The 19,067-nt window shown below is 42.0% G+C and overlaps 1 protein-coding gene across 1 annotated transcript in view; it reads right to left on the reverse strand.

Annotated features, from left to right (window-relative positions):
- The window catches only part of NBAS (NBAS subunit of NRZ tethering complex), a 368,998-nt gene that overhangs the window by 192,366 nt on the left and 157,565 nt on the right, over positions 1–19,067 (reverse strand). The window contains exons 30-32 of the mRNA XM_050951646.1: positions 13,578–13,745; positions 10,987–11,100; positions 9,676–9,799 (exon numbers count right to left, since the gene is read on the reverse strand). Coding sequence (XP_050807603.1) covers positions 9,676–9,799; positions 10,987–11,100; positions 13,578–13,745 — 406 coding nt within the window. The remainder of the gene's footprint in view (positions 1–9,675; positions 9,800–10,986; positions 11,101–13,577; positions 13,746–19,067) is intronic.

Genomic DNA, 19,067 nt, shown 5'->3' on the forward strand with positions numbered 1-19,067 from the left:
GAGGGAAAGCTGCCCATATTATTGGTACAGAAATCAATGCCCATAAAAGAGACTGGATAAATAAATACCCTTATCTTTACCACTTTGTGTATAACATCTATCTACAGATCTATCAAGATCTCTACTCTTCCCCCTGAACTGACAAGATTCCTATCCTTCACCTCCTACAAGTGATAGACAGATAGATAGATAATCTGAGGAGTTGCAGAATTCAAATCTATTCAGTGACTTATTGATGAACCAGAGACATAGAACATACTTTTTAAATAATCTTTGAATTTATATATATAATTATGTTTTATGGTGCTGATTAAATTACTACTCTGTTCTATTTATTTTAACAACTGCTGACTTAGACTTTTACCAAAAGCAATGTGCATGAATGTCTGTTTGCCTGCACATATTTATTAACTGTATAGGGCATCAAAGGCATCATTTTACATAAGAGACAAGCATCTTTCACACAATGTGTTGTTATACTGTAACCGCTGCTAATACTGCTGTGCACTAGACTTTGTAGCTAGAGAAGTGTACTGGAAGCTTGTTGTAGGCAGGGGCAGCTCTAGCTTTATTGCCGCCCCAAGCATGGCAGGCAGGCTGCCTTCAGCGGCTTGCCTGTGCGAGGTCCGCCGGTTCTGCGGATTCGGAATACCCGCTGCTGAATCCGTGGGACCAGTGATCTCTTGCAGGCATGCCGCCGAAGGCTGCCTGACTGCCACCCTCGCAGGGACCGGCAGGGCGCCCCCCACAGCTTGCCGCCCCAGGCACGCGCTCAGAGCGCTGGTGCCTGGAGTCGCCGCTGATTGTAGGCTAGCAAGCTATTTCACCAGCTGAAGAAAGGAAGCAATGTCAAGCTAAACCCATGTCTGTTTAAGGTGCTTGCCTCAGTTTATTAGTCAAACACAAAACCATAAACACTACAAATAATAAAGCAATAAAATTGGCCTACACTGGATTTCTCTTGCCTCTACTTAGCAGGGGACACAAGGCATACCTTTCACTTATTGTCTCTTACCCAGCTTCCTCCTCCTTAGATACCCCTGCTGAATCATATGACAGGCCAGGAGCCCTTAATTCTTTCCAGACTGCTATGCTACCTTGTCACACACATAATCAGCTAGTTATTGACCATTATCCTAATTCCTTTTCAGAGTCACTGCTTTAACATGATACAGTGCCATGATCCTCTAAATATGGCCTATATTCTTTATTCCTAGCTATATTAGCTGACATTCAACTGTATTAAAATATGTTTGATTGTACCCAGCTTAACAAGCAATTCATATTGCTCTATACGAGTGATCTGTCATTATTTACCACTCCGCCAATCTGTGTCATCTGCAAACTTTTACAGCAATGAGTTGGTATTTTCTTCCAAATCACTGATAAAATCATAGAATAGTGTTTCACCTATGAGTAATAACTGTGGAACTCCACTAGAAAAACATGGATGTTTCCTATGGATGATGCCCCATTAATAACAAAAAGATGAGGTCTATCAGCCAGTTTCTGCAACTATTTCATATGAGCTAAATTTATTTTGTACAAAAAACCCCACCATTCAATCAGAATGTCATACGGAACCAAGCTAAATGCCTTTCAAAAGCCAAAGTAGATCATGTCAGTGAAGTTACCTATATCAACCAAAGCTGCAATCTCACCCAAGAACAATATTAATCGACTTCTCAGCTTCTCACCTGGACAACATGCTGTATACAAACCAAGAGTAGTGAGTTTCTTTGTGTCTTACGCACATGATACAAACACAAATACACATGCTGTGGTGTATGTTCCCTTTGTTCCTGTAAATATGCAAGGTATTGAAATATATGGAAATCTTGTATCTGAAGCATATAAAATATTCTTATTAGTTTCAGATACCTTGCAATATGGTTCAGGCATATGGGGAAGAGGGGTTGGTATGCCATGTACACACAATTTGTGTACTTGCACTCTGCTACTTGCAAACCAAAATAAAGCCGACTGGTCTCTATTTAGGGTTCCCAGCATTGTCGTGTTCCCTTAAAAAAAAAAAAAAAAAAAAAGAAGAAGAAGAAGAAGAAGAAAGGAACCTGTAGATCTGATAAATACTAAAGGAATAAATTCAGGAGACAAGTATTTTGGTTGAATGCCTTCATTGCTAATCACCGAAGAAGGCGTTTTGCCAAAACTCATATCTTTAAACTGCAAAGCCTATAATAATGAAGAGAATAAACCAGCTTATGGTCCTGCGACCCAATCTGAGATCGCCTGAGAAAACTCATATCATCTTAAAAGGAGACTGCCATTTACCCATCATTCTCGGTGATACTCACAAAACTGCCAGATACTCACATTATGTGTAGCATTTACTTTTCTATCCACATTCCAATAGATTAAATTGTAACCCGGTCAGTGCAAACTGGGTATTTTAGAAAGTCAATGCCCAATTGAAGAAACTAGAATTTGTGACTATAAAATATTATAGCGTCACTGATGGATCTGCCAAACTTGATTTATTTATTGCTTGTTTTTCTTTTTTTCTGGAACAGCTCTTGGATGCATAATACAGCTTGCTTTTTAACAAACATTGTTAGACATCAGAAAAGTCCAAGTGTCAATATTATTATTATTATTATTGTGGTCAGTTTCACTAGACTAATGTTGCACTCTGCAAAAGAAACTAGGAGTGAACAACAAGGGATGGATCACTCAATGATTGCCCTGTTCTGAAGCACCTGGCATTGGCTATTTTCAGAAGATAGGATACTGGCCTAGATAGACCATAGGTATGACCTAGTATGACTGGTCTTATGTTCTCATGTAGAAAACTCTTTGGAAAAATTACTGTGTTTGTGTAGAACTCAGAGCATATCTATGAAAAGCTGGAAATTTTCAATTTATTTTTCATGGTGATTACTGAAAATGCTAAGGAAACCTCAGGACCTAAACTGCTCACTATTCACTTAGAAAAAGATCCAATGTCTACTAAACTCAATGGACCTGCTACATGTTCAAGCAAATGAAGATCAACCTGAACCTTAAGCCATCCCCCGCCTGGAAACCACTGGGGATCAATGACAGTCATTTGGAACTATGCTCAGGCTTGCCTCAGGAGCTGACTTCACTAGCAGCCTATTGGCACCGATACTGGCCATAAGCTGCAACAAATTTCTAATTCTACCCCATCTCCAACTTCATCACCAAAATTCCAGGTTTTGTATGGGGAAGGGTTAAAAGACTGTAGACACATGGCTAGTCTGGGCTAGCAAGAAAATCCCCTCCTGATGCCAAAAAGACAATGCGGGCAGGCCCATAGCATACCAGGAGAACCAGTAACACTAGCATACCAGGAGCAACACAGGCGCAGAATACTGTCCACACCCCACAGAGACTTTATATTCTTCAGCGGAATGGTAGGGGATCCAATCCTTTCCCTCTGCCTCATGTGAACTGGCTAATCTCAGCATGATGGGTGCTGCGCAAAGCCCAGCCCCATCAAACCAGCTGCCTCTACCTCCCATCCACATGTGGAAAAGGAGAGGGGCGCAGCCAAAGGTTGTGAGCATGTCAGATACACCCCACCCCTCCCAAGAAAGAAGTGGGGGGACATCCTCTAAATAAAAATTCAAGGTAAATTGAAAGGCTCATGTCATTGCTCCCACTGTTTAGATGGTGTGAACTGCAATGAAGTCCGTTGGTTTCTGCATATATAGTTCCTCAAATCTTGCCCTCCTGTAGTAATGTCCTCAAACAAACCGAAGGTCAACAGCTGATTTCAGGAGGGCCACAAAACCTCAAGCCTCAGCACCCCACGGGACAGAAAGCCCGAGTCCATGGGAAGAATTTTGGAGATACGAGGGGAGGCATTGCCCCTGCAAACTTAACCAGAGTGAGGCAGGCCCAGGGGCCGCTCCACACACACCCTTAACTCCCCCGCACGCATCCCCCCCCCCCAGTTCCCACACCCTGGCCAGGTAAGAGGTGGGAAGCCAGATCCAGGCGGTGCAAGGTGGCTGCTACCTTGGCTGATGCCACAGAGTGGGCAGCTGCAGCACTTCCCATCTCCTCCTCCTCCCGATGCTGGTACCTGAGGCTGCAGCTCCTCCTCACCTCCCAGCCCCCTCTGACTGCTTGGGCTGCCAGTAAGAGCCACCTGGGGCCATCAGAGCAGAGTAGTTCCCCCCCCCCTCTTGAATTATAATTTTTAGTTGTCTCCCTTCCTCCCCCAAACCCAGACAGGCTAGGTGGCCTCCTCAGGTGAGTCAGGGAGTGAATGTGGCGCTCCCTCCCTGGACCCCACTGTGCAGAGCTGACCCAAGCCCCACGAGCTCTGCCCCCCCTCCACAACAGAAGTCAAACTACACCTATACCCAAGCCCCCCACCCCCACCTGGCAGCCAGAGCCCCAAGCCCCACCCCGCCCCAGGGGGATCTAGAGTTTGTATAGCATGTTGAGTGGGCCTCAGAATGGAAAAGGTTGAGAGCCTCTTTTCTAAAACATGTAGCACCAGATCCAGGTTTACAGCAAATGTGTGTTTTAATACTGACTCATGGTAAGACACATAATTCATAAATCCTGCCTACGGATACAGTCTACAGAACTCAGCACTGAAATGAAATATATTTGATCCCTGAAGGTTCACATGCACTTCTCCTCATATCACAGTGACAATTCTTCTAACTTGCTTCAACCAGTCCCTCCACCCTCCAATACAATGAATGCAGATAGACTGCATGCAGAGACATGCTGCAATTAAAATTTGTGGAATACAACATGAACAATGACATCATCTCACAGCAATTCATCATGCCTATTGATTATGGCATCACCCTTATTGAACTATTCCCAGTAGCTATTGCCAGCTAGAAAGGGACAGAGTGCAGGTTGCAATGTGGTTCTTATTTGCCTTTTGATTTTTTAATCTTTAGAATCCACATTTTCAAGCTTTTATCCGGAAACATAAGGGCTGGAAGCCTAATAAAATAAAGCCGAGCTACTCAATCACTAGACTCTAGAAGCTAGAGCTTTAGGAAAAAAATGAACTATTGTGCGAGACTCATGATTAAATTGTGAGAGAGTTGGCAAAACTGTAAATTCACTGATTATAGGAAATGAGGTTGCAGCTGAGTCTTGCTACTGAAAGCGAAAGGTCTGATGGAGCACACTGAGGCCTCGTCCAGACTAGGGGAGGAAAATCGATCTTAGATACGCAACTTTAGCTACGTGAATAACGTAGCTGAAGTCGAATATCTAAGATCGAATTACTCACCCGTCCAGACGGCGCGGGATCGATGTCCGTGGCTCTCCGTGTCGATTCCGGAACTCCGTTCGGGTTGATGGAGTTCCGGAATCGATGTAAGCGTGCTCGGAGATCGATATATCGCGTCTAGACTAGACGCGATATATCGATCCCCGAGCAATCGATTTTACCCCGCCGATACGGCGGGGTAGTCTGGACATGGGCTGAGTGCTAAGTGGAAGGTTTGCAGAACAGAGAATTTAGCTGTCTCCAGGGCTATAGCAGAGGAGTAGTGCCACAGCAGAGAGGAGCAGTACAGAAGTTACAACATAGAAATGCTGTCATGTACAAAGAAGCAGCACTGTTTATCTGGAAGCCAGGTGAAGTATTTGGAAGTGGAAAGAAAAATAAAAGCAAATTCATGTGGATTAAGGCATGAATATGGGGAAAGTGACAATAGGATAGAAAAGAAGGAAAGATATAACTCTTCTTTTGACATTACTCAACACATTTTTCAAATAGTTTCCAGGGGATTCACAACTTACAACACATTCAGCTCCATTATTTCATTTAAATGCAAATGAATAACAAAGACAATATCTAAAGGGCCCTGCCCTCTGGAGCCAAAGAGTGAAGGTGAGGCCTATGAAGAACCATTCCAATTCCACTCATGTCCAAAGTAAATAAATAAAACCCAACATAATCTTAAAATTTCAGTCTAAAAGTATCCAGCGAGTTATAGAGAGCCAGACTGAAGTCTATAACTTGATGTCAGCAAGTGCTCTGGGTCACTCAGAGACTTGTTTAAATAAACACTAGCTGTCATAAACAGATAGCTAAGGGTTAATGTTCTTTTACCTGTAAAGGGTTGACACAGGGAACCAAACACCTGACCAGAGGACCAATCAGGAAACAAGACTTTTTCAAATCTGGGTGGAGGGAAGTTTTGGGTGTGAGTCCTTTGTTCTTGGTCTGTTCTCTTTCTGGGCTCTGAAAGTGACCACAGGAATCTCCAGGCTTTCTAATCTTGTTTCCAAGTTGTAAGTACAAGGATAGTAAGACAATAGGTTTATATTGTTTTTTTGTATTTACATATGTGTAGTTGCTGGAATGTTTTAAATTGTATTCTTTTTGGATAAGGCTGTTTATTCATTTTTTCTTTTAAGCAATTGACCCTGTATATTGTCACCTTGATACAGAGACCATTTTATGTCCTTTTTCTTTCTTTTTTATATAAAGCTTTCTTTTTAAGACCTGTTTGAGTGTTTTTCACTGGTTAAGGCTAAGAAACGAAGGGAGGGGGAAAATCTCTTTGTGTTAGATTTACTAAGCCTGACTTTGCATACCCTCTGGGTGAGGGGGGAGAGAGATTTGATCTCTTGGTACTTGTGTTTCAAAGACTTGAAGCAGGGAGGGTGGAATCCCTTTGTTTAGATTCAGGGAGCTTGAATCTGTATATCTCTCCAGGAACTCAGGGAGGGAACACCTGGAGGGGAAGAGGGAGAAGGGAAGTGCGTTATTTCCCTTTGTGGTGAGACTCAAGGAATCTGGGTCTTGGAGTCCCCTGGGAAGTTTTGGGGGGACCAGAGGGTATCAGGCCCTAAAATTCCTGATTGGTAGCAGCGATATCAGATCTAAGCTGGTAATTAAGCTTTTGAGATCTCATGCTAGCTTCTCATGTTCTGAACTCTAAGGTTCAGATCTGAGTAGGACAGTTATGACACCAGCCCTGCTAATAAAGCCTTGCTATAAACACAGGAATAAATACTTTCCAATCTCAGATCGTTCCTCTTTCAATACAAGTAACCCTGGCACAACATCTGGAAACTAGTGCTGTTGAAGCATGTAAGATAAAACAGGTAGATCAAAAGTAAGGACTAAATCTAAAACTGATGTTGCATTAAGAGAGCATGAAGGGAACCAACCTGACATCCTCCTAGTATGATCATTGTTAATGACTTTTCATAACTCATGGCTTTGCTTCATATACAGCTCTACCCCAACATAATGTGGCCTGATATAACATGAATTCGGATATAACGCGGTAAAGCAGTGCTCCAGTTGGGGGGGGGGGAGGGAAGGAGGCGGCGCAGGGCTGCGCACTCCAGCGGATCAAAGCCAGTTCGATATAACACGATTTCACCTATATCACAGTACGATTTTTTGGCTCCCAAGGACAGTGTTATATTGGGGTAGAGGTGTGTTAAGCTGTTATCAGTAACTCATGGAAATAAATCACACATCCAGAGCTAGCCAATTGTATACCCTTTACACATCCATGCATGTGCTTTTAACTGTATGATAGTTCCATTTTGCAGTTAAAAATGTATGGCTTATGGAGAGAACTCCACTTTAAAGACTTTACTAACATTTCATGGGATCTAATATACTAAGGCCATAGCTACACTGGCGCTTTACAGCGCTGCAACTTTCACGCTCAGGGGTGCGAAAAAAACACTCCCCTGAGCACTGCAAGATACAGCGCTGTAAAGCCTCAGTCTAATCAGTGCAGCAGCGCTGGGAGCACAGCTCCCAGGGCTGCAAGCTACACCCGTAGAGGATATGGAGTACATGCAGCGCTGGGAGAGCTCTCTCCCAGCGCTGGCGCTGAGACCACACTCGAAACTTGCCGCGGCAGCGCTTTGAAGTGCAAGCGTGGCCATACCCTAACTTTTCATGTCAGAACTCTCCAGAGTAAAGCATTAGACAGACATCTTCCTTCAAAGGACACTAACAGCATGCAAATATTTAAACAGTTCATTTCTTAAACCAGCAGGAGGCAGCTAAAGGGAAAAAGATATATAATCATAGCTAGGAGAAAAAAATTGCAAGACTAACATGAGACTGTTTCACTTTTAATGACACATCCAAGGCAGGTGAGGGTGCAGGAAGGGATAAGCTTTCAAGCGTCACAGAATTCTTCTTCTGGTCTAGGGAAGGTAACCAGAGCGTCTAAGCTAAATAGAAGTTGAGACAGGACTGTTAAACATATGGGATTCACACATACTGTAGCACACCACTTAAGTGGGCAATTAAGGGTTAGCAGGCAGTAAAGTGTGCTACAAACTGTTTTAATGAGCCTTAAAACCAGTGTCTCTTAAGTCCACAGCTTTTAGTGTCTAGCACAGCTATGGCTTTAAGTTCCCAGGTTTGTCTTTTGAATGCGTTGTGCACATTTCCTTTGAGAACAAGGACTGAGTGGTCAGATATGGGGTGATCGCTTTGTGAAAAGTGTTCACCTGAGGTGAGAGGGTGTTTTTCTCTTATTTTTCTGTGAGAATTTATCTGAGAGTGTAACAATTGTATGGCTTCACCCATATAGTGGGTGCTGGGGCATTTGATGCACTGAATGAGGTACACCATATGTTGGGATAGGCACGTGTAGGATTCATGGCTACTGAAAGGTGTTTTGTGGGGGGTAACCATCATCATAGCAGTGGAGATATGCCTGCAGGTTTTTCATCTTTTGTTCTGGCAGGGTCTGGTGCCACTTTGAGTTGGTGTGTCCTGGTCTGTGGGGAGATTGCTTCTGATGAGTTTGGCGAGGCCAGAGGGTTGTTTGAAAGCCAGAAGAGGGGGTTTGGGAAAGATTTCTTTCAGGATGCGGTCCTGTACGGGTTGTAATTGTTTGATGATACCCATATGGATTCCACTGTAGGGTGCTAGATGACAATTAGGGATATGTGGTCATTGTTTTGTTCCCCATCCCGGTATTGAAACAGGTTCTCCGGGGGTATCTGGGTGGCTCGTTCCGTGAAGTAATCTATTTCCCTGGTGAAGTGTCCTTTTTCAGTGAAGACAGTTTTACGTCTCAGTGTAATCCCTATATAAAATTTTAATTTTGGTAAAAGAGAAGTTCTAGGGAATCCAGGAATTTTAAATACGAACTATGCACTAAATAAAATAGTGGGGAAAAAACCCCTATAATTCAAAGATCATTTTAGCAAAGCGGCAAAGATATGAACTCTAATTGCAACAGATGAACATACCTATCTGCAGATTATCTGATGGACTCTTTATTGCACTTCACTGCTTCTCAAACTGTATCTGTGGGCCACTGGAAGCACGCGGCTATTTCTGTCACAATGGCCAAGCACCCGTGAGCCTTCTAAAAGTGACACTTCCACAAGTACTTCTCTTCTTTTTGCGGATACAGACTAACATGGCTGCTACTCTGATTCCTGATTACTGTCAGTCTAGAACTCTCTTGAGTTTTCCAGAGACTTTGCAGACCTACTACCCTAAACAAAATAACCTTTTTTTTTTCGCACTCTTCAAGGATTTGCCTTTTTTTGATAGATTTTTTCTTTGTTAGAAATTAAACCATAATGAACTTTGTAGAAAATACTAAAATATCACTTTCAAACACTACATTGAATAAATGAAAATGTATAGTATATACACACACACATTATATTATAAATAAAACACACACCACACAGAAAACAATGTACCTTCTGTAGCTGGAAATAGGTCCTCTCCTTCACTTTTAGTTTCTGCTAATTTTCCTGTTCTCAGCAATACTTCTGCAAAACTTTCTGAAGAATTGTGTTGGAATCCAGTATAGGCTACTTCAGACTAACAGGAAAAAAAATCACAGTTGCATTGTTTAAAATATCCTCTTAAAAAAAAATTCACGTTTTGTAATACGTTACATTAGATACAATGATATAATTTAGTTCCTTTTTTTAAATTCTAGATAGAGATCTTATGCAGCAATAGAAAACCTAATAATTCTCCTGTTAACTTGGTTTTTCCTGTTGACTTAATATGTAAAATGAAACCTATCATACTGGTTATGATAAGCATTGTGAAATGTAAACAGACAGTGTAGATAATGAAGTTTTTTCCAAAAAAAAAATGAATGTTGCTTTACCTGTCTGCCTAGCTCTCCTACGTAAAGCACACATTGTGTAAATCAACACCAAGCAAGCTTCATTTGCATGTTAAGTCAACCCAGGAATGAAAGAAACAATATGGCATCAGCACACAAAAGAACAAATAGCAGGGAAGAAGAATTTTGTCTGGGGGGGTACACTTCAAAGGGACACATTTCAAAGTTATTTTCTGGACTATGAGAAGAATGAAAGGGAACCCTTGGTGATTCATTTGACTGAGGAACACTAGCGGCAGAGGGGAGTGATTCATGTTAAATCTGGATCCTGATTTGAATCAGTGAATTGTGCAAAAGGGCTTTGAGGGTGAGAAAACTGCTTTAGACAAAGAACTGTAGCTTGCCAGTTATGTTTGGTCTCTTAAAAGCATGTTATACTTTTATTTGTAATCAATTCTGATTCTACTACCTTTAGTCAATATGAGTTAAAACTCTTATCTTTGCTAATAAACTTCTCTTTCCTTTTATCATAAGTAGATTTCTGTACTGTAATAGTAAGCAAAATATGAATTCTTAGTTGAATCAAACAAGCTTGTTTCTTTGGAAACAGCAGACTTGGTCATTACTGTGAGGTTCCAGTGACGGGCTGGATACCACATGGGAATGCTCTTCCAGGGGGCTTCGGAACTGGAGTGCACTAAGTGTTATCTGCAAGGTAAAGTAAGGGTCGGCATAATCCTGAGAAGTTTGTCTGTGATTGCTAACAGATTAGGGTATGAAGCAGTTATCACCAAGTTTAGCACCAGCCAATATCTCTCTCGCTGAGGCAGGGGAGAGTTACAAGGTTACCCATAGTTTTGAGCTCCTCAAACAAGTGCACAGTCTTCTTTCAATGCTTCTATAAGTGTATTTCAATGCATGTTAAACTTACTTCTGTAACATAGGAATCAGCTATGAGAGATTCATAAAAGGGATGACAGCTCTGCTTTTCCGCTGCAGCATTGGTTCCAGAACTGCTTTTTAATACATCTTCAAATTCTTGGCCCTGGAAGGAAGCAGAATTAAGCCCAGTGTACTAGTCGACTAGGTGACAGCTCATGTCAGAGCCCCAGGCCAATTCATTTGTGTACTAGTATAGATCAAAGTGATTGCTAATTGCGTAAGAGTGCATTTGGAGTTTAAACTTCATGAAAACTGATGGGATGTTACATGCATTGTTTTTACTTATCTGTACCCCCTTATAATGTAATAGCAAACATTTACATTGTGTATACCGCTGTAACTAATAAACCATCATACGAGAAAGAAGTCTATAGCATGCAAATGAAGAACTTTTCTGTTGAAGTGCTAATTTCAAAGCCAGTGGTCAGTGTGTGTGATGATCAGAGGCAGGGCCAGCTCTAGCCGTTTCACCGCCCCAAACAAGGCGGCATGCTGCGGGGGGGCACTCCGCTGCTCACCGGTCCCACGGCTCCGGTGGATCTCCCGCAGACGTGGCTGCGGAGGGTCTGCTGGTCCCGTGGTTCTGGTGGACCTCCCGCAGGTGTGCCTGCAGATGCTCCACCAGAGCAGCGGGACCAGCGGACCCTCAGCAGGGATGCCTGCGGGAGGGCCACCGGAGCCACCTGCCGCCCTCCTGGCAACCAGCAGAGCGCCCCCCGCAGCATGCCACCCCAAGCGCGCGCTTGGCATGCTGGGGCCTGGAGCCAGCCCTGATCAGAGGTCAAAAGACTCAAAATTCATTCTTCACTCTCCATCAAAAGGAAAGCCTACCCAGGCAGTGACACTGTCAGTTTGTTTTCAGAAGCTATATGTACAGATTCAAGGAAAGATCCTTCATCTGTGGACTTTTTGGACTATTACAGGGAAGCGTACCAGCCGCAAAGTGGAGATCCTCAGAGACAATCTGAGTACCCTGAAGACACTTGGGAAACTGGCAATTTATTACATCGCTGTCACCATTTGGAATTGCAAACTGTAACTCACCTGTACATATATTTTATCTGCTTTAATCTCTCAATAGCTCTCACTTCCTTTTCTCAGCTAATAAATCTTTAGTTAGTTTACTATATAATTGGTTCCCCGTGTTGTCTTTGGTGTAAGCTCTAGGGTAAATGACTGGTCTCTTGGACTGGAAGCAACCTAAATGTGATGTGATTTTTGGTATAAGTGACCTTTTATCACAAAGTCCAGTTTGCCTGGGTGGCAAGATAGACTAGAGAGTCTAAGGGGAATGTGTGTGTCCCCATGATAAGACTTGCATAGTAATCCAGGAGTTCACATTTGTCACTGGCTTGTTGTGTTCTATAATTAGATTTCACCACCAGTTTGAGGTGTCCGCCTGTTTTCTGAAGGTCTGCCCTGAGATATGCACTCGTGGTCGTGAGCCATTCCAGATAGCGTGACACCTGGTAATAATGAAATTGTTGGGTCTAAACTTTTGGTGGACTTTGGGGAGCCAAAACACACCCAGACTGACTGTCTCTGCATAATCCTTCCTGAACCCTTTTGAACAAAGCACTGACCTGCAAACTACTCATGACACCCCCTTTCCCTAGTAGCCATTAGCCTTTATCTCTATGCATTTACTTGTTAACTTGCTTTTCCTGTAAAATCTTGATTAATTATGCATGACCATTATCTTTTGTTAATCACTTTGTTTACTTCTGTGTATAAATATTGATGCTCACCCCTAATAAAGGGGCCACACTTAATCTAAAGCTTTTTAGAGCTAAGGATAGTGTGAGCCCGTTGATCAACGCATTGGTGTCTGGTCTCTGACAGAATTGTGTGCCCCATACCAACTCCGCACGAACTCGGGTGCTGGAGAGGTGAGTGAGGACTTGCTTTATTACCTAACAAAATCTTGCATTAACGTCTATTAAGCAGTGATATATTCAGATGGGAGGAGATCCTACAATGAACCCCATGCATAGAACCCATGCAGAACTCCACTAAAGTCAATGGGGCTTAATAAAGGAGTATAATAACTACATATGACAAACAACAAGATAAGGACCCACGTTTCATCTATTCATCAATTAAAAGCAAAGAAAAAATAGCAAAGTTAGTCAGAGAATCACAGACACCATAAAAAAAGACTAGAGAAAAATGCACATACATATGGAAAGAAAAGGGAAGAATAGGACCTGAAACAAATAGGAAGGTAAAGAGATTTTCTAAATTTCAATAGAAAGTGTGACACTATGCTTTAATGGTGCTTCAACTGCTTTTAGCTCCCACCCCAAACACCCTGAAATTTTACTAGCATTGGCCTGTTGCTCTTCTTTGATGACACAGCTAGCACTAAAAAACAAACAAACAAACAAACCACAGAGTGTAGTATTCATTTTGGAAAAGAAAGACTAACAAAAGATAAGAAAACATTAAAAGTCATCCATGGTCCCTTGATGTCAATGTGACTGCCAGTGGTTCCAGAAGCAGGACTAGCAGTTCCTTGTGAAGGAATATGGCCTATACGTTTATCCATAGACAGTAGGAGAGATTTTAGTGACTTCTTACATGTAATGGCCGAAGATAAGTTAATGACCTCTTCCACCATTGTCCATCACTGACTGCATGCAGCATGGCTTTTGTCGTTGTAGTTGTATTAGACAGAACTTTCATGGTTTTAGCGGTGGTCCAATACAACAAGTCAGCAGACTGGCTAGAAGGGATGCTGATTTCTTCCTGTGAGTTTATGCAACACACAACAAACGTTAGAAATAAGCTCAGTATTATCACCACCATGAGTTAATAAGGCCAAATGCCTAGAACAAACACACAATGGCATCAAGATATACTGATAACAGTTTGGTTAATAAGTTATTTCAATTATCAGTCTCATTTAGCAGCAAGCTAAACACAAGCAGAGTTACAATGTTGCCCTTTTAAAATCTCATAGCTGATTTCTTGATTAGTAGAACATTATTTTTCTCATTAAATTCTAATCTCATGATATTGTGGACACCAGCCATTTACACTTTTGAAGGTTATTTTGCTCAACTAGTCCCACTGTTCTGCTGATAGACTGAAGTTTATAGAAAAGGGGAGGTTGGGTGTACTGGCCACTGGATCGATTCTTCAACATCTTATGAACAGTCTTCACATACAAAGCTAGGATTGTGTAGATATCCAAAAAGCACAACTAAGCCATCCAGATTTTCAGCAGGGGACACTTGTCTTTACACCTTTTGCTGGTGAAAAACTTTAATCTTTCATCAGAGCTACCCAAAATAGGGTTCTCTACAGCTCCTCCATTTGATGTTGTGGGTCTGTGTGACCTAGTGATGTGAAAATACTGGCAGCTGTATGTATTCTGAAATTCTGGTGCTTTGTAAGGGTACGTCTACAATACGGGATTATTCCGATTTTACATAAACTGGTTTTATAAAACAGATTGTATAAAGTCGAGTGCACGTGGCCACACTAAGCACATTAATTCGGCGGTGTGCATCCACTGTCTGAGGCTAGCGTCGATTTCCGGAGCATTGCACTGTGGGTAGCTATTCCGTAGCTATCCCATAGTTCCTGCAGTCTCCCCCGCCCCCTTGGAATTCTGGGTTGAGAGCCCAGTGGCTGATGGGGCAAAAATCATTGTCGCATGTGGTTCTGGGTAAATGTCGTCAGTCATTCCTTCCTCCAGGAAAGCAACGGCAGACAATCATTTCGCGCCCTTTTTCCCTGGATTGCCCTGGCAGATGCCATAGCACAGCAATCACGGAGCCCGTTCAGCCTTTTTATTTATTTATTTATTTTTATTAATACAGTCACCATATGTGTACTGGATGCCAAGGACAGAGGCGATACTCCAGCGCTACACAGCAGCATTCATTTGCTTTTCCATGATAGCAGAGACGGTTATCAGTCATTCTGTACCACTGCTGCCGGTATAAATTGGCAATGAGATGACGATTATCTATCATTCTGTGCTGTCTGCTGCTATCATGAGTGCCCCTGGCTGAGATCGGCCGGGGGCGCAAAGGCAAAACTGGGAATGACTCCCCGACTCAATCCCTCCTTTATGGTTTCTAAAAATAGAGTCAGTCCTGCCTAGAATATGGGGCAAGTGTACTAGAGAACCAGTGTATCAGAGAGCACAGCTGCTCCGTGTCAGATCCCACAGAAATGATGAGCTACATGCCATTCACGGGGGGTGCCTCTGCAACAACCCCACCCGTTGCTTCCCTCCTCCCCAAACCTTCCTGGGCTATAGTGGCAGTGTCCCCCCCATTTGTGTCATGAAGTTATAAAGAATGCAGGAATAACAAACAATGACTTGTTAGTGAGATAAAATGAGGGGGAGGCAGCCTCCCGGTGCTATGACAGTCCAGGCAGGACATTAAGCGGTATGGGGGAGAGGAGCCCAGCATGCCGCTGCTATGATAGTCCAGGTAGGACAGAATCTTTTCTTTACACAGGAAAGGGAGGGGGCAGATGGAGTTTAGCCCCCAGTTGCTATGATGAGGACGGTTACCAGCCGTTCTGTACCATCTACTGGGAATGACCGAGAATCATTCCTATTTTCACCCAGGCGCCCTCGGCCAGCCTCACCTGAAGCCAGCCAGGAGCACTCATGGGTTGATAATAAGGACTGTTACCAGTCCTACTGCATCGTCTGCCACCGGGCAGGGGAGAGGAGTGGATACTGCTCTTCACTGCTGCAGCATCGCGTCTACCAGCAGCATTCAGTAGACATAGAGTGACATCGAAAGAAGTCAAGAAACGATTTCTTTCCCTTTTCTTTCATGTGAGGGGGGAGTAAATTGTCGATCTATTCCCTGAACCACGCCGGACAATGTGTTTGAACCTACAGGAATTGGGAGCTCAGCCAAGAATGCAAATACTTTTCGGAGACTGCTGTGGACTGTGGGATAGCTGGAGTCCTCAGTACCCCCTCTCTCCCTCCATGAGCGTCCATTTGAGTCTCTGGCTTCCCGTTACGCTTGTCACGCAGCACTGTGTAGCCTGTAGATTTTTTTTTTCAAATGCTTTGGCATTTCGTCTTCTGTATCGGAGCTTTGATAGAACAGATTTGTTTCCCCATACAGCGATCAGATCCAGTATCTCCCGTATGGTCCATGCTGGAGCTCTTTTTGGATTTGGGACTGCATGGCCACTCGTGCTGATCAGAGCTCCACGCTGGGCAAACAGGAAATGAAAATCAAAATTTCGTGGGGCTTTTCCTGTTTACCTGACCACTGCATCCGAGTTCAGATTGCTGTCCAGAGCGGTCACAGTGGAGCACTGTGGGATACCACCTGGAGGCCAATACCGTCGATTTGAGGCCACACTAACCCTAATCCGATATGGTAATACCGATTTTAGCGCTACTCCTCTTGTCGGGGAGGAGTACAGAAATCAGTTTAAAGAGCCCTTTATATCAATATAAAGGGCCTCGTAGTGTGGACGGGTACAGCGTTAAATCGGTTTAATGCTGCTAAAATCGGTTTAAACGCATAGTGTAGACCAAGCCTGAGACATTAACCAAATACAGTAATTCTCACAGGCTGCAAACAGATCTTATGAGATTTCTGCCTATTCTGATTTCCCACCCTTCCCACACAGACATATGTTTCGGCAGACACTTGGATCCAAACTCAATAAGGGCAGGTTCAGGTCTGGTCTTTCAAAATTTAGAGTCTGGGTTTTGCAAATAAAGGGTTTAGATTAATACTTGATACATCTGCAGTGATTTCTGTGCCACTAATTGTTACATTCCTGAGAGGTCAGTGACTATTCTTTCCATGTTCTACACAGCTTACATATTAAAACATAAAACAGATTTCAGCATGCTGTCAATTATGTAACTATATTGCACTGACGATAACTGCACAAACGTACAGTAGGGTAATATTTATAATACACTTATATACATACATATTGTTCATGTTTTAATAGCCAGTATGTTATAATGGTTAGTTTCCCCACACAAGATACTGAATTTAAACCTATCAAAAGAAAATCACTTTTCTACATTTACGCTGGCAGGAGGATAGGAACTACCAGTTTTCAGCTCAACAACTTGAGACAGAATTTTACACACTAAACAGGGACTGGTGGCCAAAATGACTTAGGTGAAATCTTGCCCCTAAGTTAATACATCAATGGGAAAGAATTTCACCTCTAATCTACTTCATTCTCTAGCACCTTTAATGTAGTACTGTATACTTCAAACTGGCAAACCAATAATCAAAGTAACATAATAGACCTTTCCCCTCAGTTTAGGGACCAATTTCCACCAAGGCATTTGCATTTTCTTTAATTTTTTAGTTGCAATTCTGTGCCCACAAATGGTAGCAATTGAATATCAAGCTATCAGAGCTGCAGTCACAAAATTGTGGGTGAAGTAATTAAAAGATCATCAACTTAGGAGATCACGTGACTACATTTTCCAGGTATTATTATATGGCTGTTCGATAAAGTCCATTTTAAAAGGATTGTCTTCTCTTAGCAGTTTTAAAAGATTGAGAACAGCAAATTATTTTTACTTTGTCCTGGTCTGACACGTCCCATTATTTTAGATTTTTTTTAAAATGTACAAAAACAAGGAAGACATTTATCACTAAATCTATCATTGTCATTAAAAAGGCATCAACAACATTCTATCTGCAACAAAACCTGTAAATGTGAGTACTGCTTAATTATTAATAGTAATAAAATGATCTAAAGAGGGGACTTCCTGCCAAGCTCTGAACAATCAATTGGAAATTTCAATTCCCACTTGACCAGATGAAAGTGACTGCATGCTGAGTGAAATATGCCAGAATCTTTACTCTTCCTGAAAAATAAATGGCGACAGGATTTATTTAGATTGTGTTTAAAGAAAAATAGTACCTCTTGGTACTTTTTTTTTAAACTTTCAAAATAACAGAGAAAATCAGTTTCTCCTTTTGTAAGGCATTATACTATTTTCAAGAGGATGCTTCATTAAACTTCACCAATTAATGCAAGTTTATAGGAAAATAAGAGCAAGAAACTAACCAACTTCTCAATTAAATTTGAACTAAATACTTCTTTAAAAACTGTGTGAAAATGTATGGGCCATCAGAAAGTGAAAGTTTTAAAACAACAAAAATAAAGACTGTGCCCTAGAAATATAATCCTGGCCCAATTCAGAAGACTATGCCTATTCAGCAAAGGCCTTAAGCATGTGCCTAAATCCACACTGAATTCATATGCTTAAGTGATCGGCTGAACAGGAGTGGACATAAGCATGTTCTTAAATGTTTTCCTGAACTGGGGCACTTATGAGGTTAATTCTTGAAGACCCCAGAGGCATAGTCTAGCAATCTGAGAAGAATATTGGGAGTTCTTGCTTTGCCCTAGTGACTTTGGAAAGTTGTATTTTAATATATATTTTAGAGAAAATAATTTTGAAATTAATACACCCCTACCTCAATATAACGCTGTCCTCGGGAGCCAAAAAATCTTACAGCATTATAGGTGAAATCATGTTATATCGAACTTGCTTTGATCCACCAGATTGCACAGCCCCGCTCCCGCAGAGCACTGCTTTACCACATTATAGCCGAATTCCTGTTATATCGAGCCGCGTTATATCGGGGTAGAGGTGTACTTTGAACTTACAGACAGCTTTACATCCCAGGATATCAAACTACTCATTGTTTTTAAAATAATTTACCATCTAACAAACTAAATATATAGCTACCAATAGCAATCAAAGCAAACTGTGTAGATTTTAATTTTATAGGAGGAAAAAAAAATCCCTAAACAATTTTTAATGACTAAAATGACCCAGTCAGATTTCAGATACTCCACGATGCTCCCAATCCTCTCCTGGAACAATACACTTCATTAAATCCAGGACAAAGCTTGTGAGAGCCAGAGATAAACCATTCCAGGTCAAGGCAGTTTGGCTGTGGAATGTTTTAAATTGTAGCTTTCATGTGTTTTGTCCTTGGCTTAGTTAGCTGTGCTGTTCCATTTGGAATCAAAGTATGATAATTTTTAGAACATACTGCAGGATCCTCTTTTTTTGTTCAAAGTAAA

This window comes from Gopherus flavomarginatus, chromosome 4 (genome assembly GCF_025201925.1).
Source record: "Gopherus flavomarginatus isolate rGopFla2 chromosome 4, rGopFla2.mat.asm, whole genome shotgun sequence".
NCBI lineage: Eukaryota > Metazoa > Chordata > Testudines > Testudinidae > Gopherus > Gopherus flavomarginatus.